The sequence below is a fragment of the Antrostomus carolinensis genome, unplaced genomic scaffold, assembly GCF_000700745.2.
Source record: "Antrostomus carolinensis isolate BGI_N321 unplaced genomic scaffold, ASM70074v2 scaffold4614, whole genome shotgun sequence".
NCBI classification, from domain to species: domain Eukaryota; kingdom Metazoa; phylum Chordata; class Aves; order Caprimulgiformes; family Caprimulgidae; genus Antrostomus; species Antrostomus carolinensis.
Genome location: NW_010308533.1, coordinates 27,730 through 33,739, shown reverse-complemented (window position 1 = coordinate 33,739; position 6,010 = coordinate 27,730). Strand labels below are relative to the sequence as shown.

The following is a 6,010-nucleotide window of genomic DNA, read 5'->3' as shown; positions in this document are numbered from 1 at the left end:
GTATTATTTATTTGCAATCAGTGTTCAGACAGTATTAACTGAAAACAGTCTCATTATTAAGGTGTAATTTACTATTCATAGTAAAAGAGAATTTCTGTCCAAAGAGCTCACAATCTGAGGAGATGAAAAAGAGAAGAGGAAGGGAACACAAGATAGTACATATAACTGACACTGTAGAGAAAGGATGTTGAAGAGAGTAGGCAACTTGCTGCAGGTTGCAAGCAAAGGTTACAGGAGATCCTACTCAGTCACAAAACCTGGTTTCATTTCTGGTTGGAATCAGTGTGGAGGGGAAAGGTCACCCAAGCCTTGCCAGAAACCACCAACCCCAGCAGTGACCACACAGATGCAACCTTGTGACTGAGAAAAATAAAAAGCATCTTAACGCTGACTTGCATATAATATGTTTGAAGTTTAAATAAGAAATTAAAATGTCAAGGTAATTTATGACTATGCCTAGTACATGACAAAGATAACACAACAGTCATTAGACAACAAAGTGCATCAGCTGAAAGTATCTCCAAAGTATATGTACAAAAAAAGAAAAGACTGACTATTGTTTGGGTATGTGTTTTTCTGAGAAGCAACCCAAGCTAGTAAAGACATGAAGAAAGATGAAGACTTTATAAGGAAAACATGCTGAAGATCATGAGAGACCATGTGCACCTGTAGTTTCAAGAGAAGCACAGTTTATGATTACATCTTCAGTACCATGTTAACTCAGACCCAAATGCTTCAACCCAGATTCCTAATTGTCCACATTACTCATACTTTGGTTTCTTCTGATCTTTGCAGGAGAGAGAAAACTGGTCCTTCCATCAGAGTAGCACAGGCAGAAGGGGGAAAGTCTCCTACCACCAATGGGATACATCTACCTTAGACCAAGGCCTTGCTCCATGGCCTCGGATGATGCCCACCACCACAACGAAGGGCAGCTCTGATGGGGCCCCTGTGGCACTCACCAGTCTGGGTTTTTGATGTCTGAGGGAGTAGTTTAAGTGATGTGCCAATTTCTTCCCAGTGGAAATGCTTATTTGTGTCTCTCTTCTCTACCACATCATCAGGAATGAACCTGAGCCTGAAACTTAACCATTCTTTGAGGTTTGAGGAAAGTATGTAATAAACATAATTTGTTACAGAGTGACTGATAGACACAGAGCACGACTACCTCCATCTTGCTGCCAGAGGAAAACAGATTAAAAAAGTAATCCTCACAGAAAAAACATAAAGCAATGTTTTACACAGATCAGTACAACTTCTGAAATACTGAGAGTCGTATTTATTATTTCATTAAGCTGCAGTAACACAACTATGTAGCATACATGCCATGACTTATCCTGTAAATTGATCATTTTGGAAGAAGTCCACTACACCGTGGCATATTTGTGAATCATGCAGTGGCTATGTTTGTGGTACATCAGTACCAAACATTTAAAAAACACCCCCAAAACAACAACAAAAAAAACCCCACCCCCAAAAAAACAACATCAAGAGCAATTTGCTTAACAGGTTTGTAATGAGAGTATAAATCAGGAATGGATTAATGGTAAATTTTAGCTCCTTTCCCTCCAGCGATTTTTCTTGACATTGACATTCTTTTCCTGTTCTCCAGTAGATCTGTTGCTGCTTGGGTTTTTCTCTACTTCTTGCACCAGGGGTAATGTCAGCAGATGTTACCCATCGCTGTTGTGAATACGCCGCAGCACTCAGGTACTGTGGGACCTGCTTTGCAGTGGGATGCTCTTGGTCAAACAGATCCAAAACTTTTCACAGCTTCTGTTTCTGCATATGTAAATACTGAACGAAGCTGAACAGAGCAGAACCAAAGGCTATCATAGAATCATAGAATGGTTTGGATTGGAAGGGACCTTAAAGATCATCCAGTTCCAATCCCTCTGCCATCAGCAGGGACACCTTCCACTAGACCAGGTTGCTCAAAGCCTCATCCAGCCTGGCCTTAAACACTTCCAGGGAGGGGGCATCCACAACTTCCTTGGGCAACCTGTTCCAGTGTCTGACCACCCTCACAGTGAAAAACTTCTTCCTAATATCTCATCTAAACCTGCCCTCTTTCAGCTTAAAGCCATTTCCCCTTGTTTTGTCATTAGTTGCCCTATGATTTAGCAGCTAACACAGTTACATCATCATACTTAACTATGTTTAACTGACCATGATCAATAGACTTTGCTTAACAGGGAGGCTGCCTCAGCTGACATGTATTTACAATATCAACTTCTGTGAAAGTTTTAAAATATTCTTAAAAACATTGTCACTGAGGAACTATTTAATGTCTGCAGATTGGTGATTACCTGTAATTTCTCCATTCTCAACCATGAGATTGCCACTGCTGTCTCTTGTGACACTGTCATATGATGGAGGAAAGGATGCTGAGGACAAAGTTTCAGATTTGTCAGGACTCTTACCATAGTTTTCACCCATCATAGATGCAATAAGTCCTTCTTTTTCTGGAGCATCACTTCCAAGAGTGTCACCACTGCAAGTTCTGTGTTGGTACAGGTAAGAAGCCTGCTTTACAGAGCGCATGAGCAAATGACTCCTGTAGGCACGCTGGATAACAGTGGCAGAAGCTTCTTCTTGTCTGTGTCTGAGTGTAGTGGAGATTGGCTCATAGGATTTTTTTGATTGATTGGCATCCATGAACTTCTCCTCCATTTGAACTTTAAGAGTATCCAGCACCCCAGAATCTCCTAACACTCTTTTGGTAAAAGCAAATAAGATATCCAAGCAGTGGATCCTATCTCCACTGACCATGGGCAGGTCCATTGCTATGAGTTCAACTTTGTTTGGTTTTGGTACACGTAAAGGTTCAGCCAGAGCATCTGCAAAGTCTGAAAGTGCAGAGAAAGTTATAAACTGAGTTGCTTCAGGATCAAACTTCTCCCAGATTTCATAAAAGATGTCAAAGTCATCTTCCCCTAAAGGCTCTGTACTTTCCTCAGTAGCAGCATTGAAGTTCTCCAGGATAACAGCTATATACATGTTTACAACAATGAGAAATGATATAATGATGTAACTTACAAAATACATAATACCTATGGCAGGTTTACCACATTCGCCTATAATACCAGTTATGTTCGGATCACAGTACGGTGGCCCAGTGTTTAAAATAGGACTGAGAAGACCATCCCAACCAGCTGATGTGGTGATTTGAAAGAGACAGAGCATGCTGTTAGGAAAGGTTTGGAAGTTGAACATGTCATCAATGCCATCTTCCATCTTCACATAGGCAAAGTTAGCCATACCAAAAATAGCATAAATGAACATGACCAGAAAAAGCAAGAGGCCAATGTTAAATAGAGCAGGTAGAGACATCATTAATGCAAAAAGCAGAGTTCGAATTCCTCTGGCAGCCCGAATGAGTCTCAGTATTCGTCCAATTCGAGCCAAACGAATGACCCTGAAGAGTGTAGGTGGTAAGAAATGTTCAAATGCTTTACCGATGCCAGAAAGCAGTAAAGCTAAAACAGAAAGGATAGTAACTCGTTAGAATATCACCATTCTACTTAACTAGTAGTAGGATGAAATAATAATATCATTACAGTTGAAAGACATCTGATGTGTGTGTTAAGACCCTAGCAGAGCAACCTTTAGTAGAGTTAAAAAAAATAGCTGTAGAAATCAGAAGTTATAAACTACATTCTTCATCTACCAGAATATAGTACCTTTTGCACTAAGGATGGCAAGCATCTTTCCATGCACAACTTCAAATATCCACATCAGTCAACACTTGTTGACTGATGATGTTCTTTGACACTGCCAGAATATAGTACCTTTTGCACTAAGGATGGAAAGCATCTTTCTATGCACAACTTCAAATATTCACATCAGTCAACACTTGTTGACTGATGGTGTTCTTTGACACTAATTGCATGAATACTTCAGCAGGTACAGGTTTTGCATTTACCTTCTAAATTTGACTTCAAATACTGATAGTACAAAGCTTAGCTAAGAAAATAAGATATAATAACGTCATAGTCATTATTTAGATAATATAGTCAAGATGTGTAAGCAAAACCAGTAAGGAACATAGAAGTTGTGCATGCACACTACAATAGCTTTTAGTTCATTCAGGGATATAACTACACATAGATGTTATTTTATCTTTAGTATTCATGAAAAAATAACAGATCTAGTAGCACTAGAATAGATTTGGCTTTTATAGGTTTAGATGTTTTTGATGCATTTTTCTGGATTCCCACTCCAGGAACTTCAGTTCTTGAGAAAGAGCTATATTCTTATTGCCATCCAAAACATAACTCATGCTAAAGAAGCAAAATATTTTTCTTCCTCTAAATGTCTTCTGCCATTCTGGCAGGACTGGACCTATGAATAGTTAAATTGGCAGGAGAGCTCTTTACCCCACTCTTCCTTTGCAATCCCTTAAAATAAATGTAAATACATTTATGCTGTTCTTTTCTATTCTATTACACCATTATTTCCGATGAGCTATGCCTGAGTTTCCAGAAACTGAATTGTATAATCTATAATCTAATTCCAGTCTTCACATTCTCTATATATTTAAATTCTCTGTTACAAACACAGATAACAAAACCCAGCAATTTTTATGTGATCAAAGATTTCTTAGTTGGCACTAAATCTGTAACAGTGGAAATTATCACACAATTTGGTGTTGGTATGAGGGTTTATTAATTCTGTCTTTCAAACTAGGAAAAAACCACTTAAAGAACCATTATGAAACAGTTCACATAACACAGCCTTCACTCAAAAAAAAAAATCAAAAGAAAATAATAGAAATTTTAAAATATCTTATTTCATATTATTTTAATACAATCATGGTGGACTTTTTAGGTCACATGGTTCTTTTTCCTCAACACTTTACAGTATTAATATTTCCATTTCAGCATCCATTTGCAGTTGATAAATTTTAACTGTTTTTTCTAAAAAGCATAATAATTGATTCAGTAAATAATTTGTCCCACCAATTCTACTTACCAACAAGTGACATGATCACAACAACTAAATCAAATATGTTCCACGCATTTGAGAAATAGTACTGCCTCAGAGCCACCAACTTCAGTACACATTCTGTAGTAAAGAGAGCAACGAATAGCATGTTGATTTTGTTGAGGATGTTAGACTTCGTTTCACTTTGCTCATAGGTTTCCACCATCATACTGATCATGTTAAGGCAGATGAGAATCATGATGACAACATCAAAGGCTTGACGTGTTACAATATCAAAAAGGAACCCTTGGAATCTGTTCTAGAGGAAAAAAAAATACATCTGGCATCAGTTATGAAAATAGGGAGTACACATCAATACAAGATTCCAACAGCTTCAGTTTTTATGTTGCAGAGTCACTCCATTGTAGTGAAGTTACAGAAATTTTAAAAAGGCAGAGTATAAAAATTACATTAAAAATCCCTTCCCAACCTGAAGTTTAGTCAGTTCCAAGGTGAATGTAAACCCCAAAAATATCTATGCAGAGGACTTAATAAATATTTAACCTGTAAAATCTTTCAGTGCAACTTTTTGCTATGGAATGGACCTTAGAGCACTGAGTGTCAATGTAAAGACTAGAGGAATTTATATGCACTATATATATATATATATACACACACATGCACTTTTCAGTAAATTAAAGTGCACATTTGTAATGCATTTTCCTTTTGAAGAATTCAGTCAATCTTACCAGTGGTCTTGGAATGGGTTTTTGAGGTTTCTTGGATCCCAACTTTTTCATTGCATTGTAGTATTTTTTCTGTTCTTCTGTCATAAAGATATCTTCCCCACCTAAGTATATAAATAAATATCACTATTATTTGGTGAGAAAGCAGCACTATTGTAGTTACAAAGTCTAAAATGTGGGAAACTAACATTCCTTCCTTTTTGACACCTTGCTGGTACTAACACTTTCCATAATTCATAACTGTGTCCAAAAACCAGAGTGACACAAACCATATATTCACAGAGCAGAAGTCCTGCGGTGAAACCCAGATAGCTTAGAAAGCATGAAAACAAAGGACC

At 37.6% G+C, this 6,010-nt stretch overlaps 1 protein-coding gene across 1 annotated transcript in view; it reads right to left on the bottom strand.

Moving 5' to 3' along the window:
• Positions 1 to 2,280: 2,280 nt before the first annotated feature.
• The window catches only part of LOC104523254 (sodium channel protein type 5 subunit alpha), a gene marked incomplete at its 5' end in the record, with an annotated part of 30,554 nt that continues 26,824 nt past the window's right edge, over positions 2,281 to 6,010 (bottom strand). Inside the window, 3 exons of the mRNA XM_029084439.1 lie at positions 2,281 to 3,479; positions 4,975 to 5,245; positions 5,676 to 5,776. Of these exons, the coding sequence (XP_028940272.1) occupies positions 2,281 to 3,479; positions 4,975 to 5,245; positions 5,676 to 5,776 (1,571 nt within the window). The remainder of the gene's footprint in view (positions 3,480 to 4,974; positions 5,246 to 5,675; positions 5,777 to 6,010) is intronic.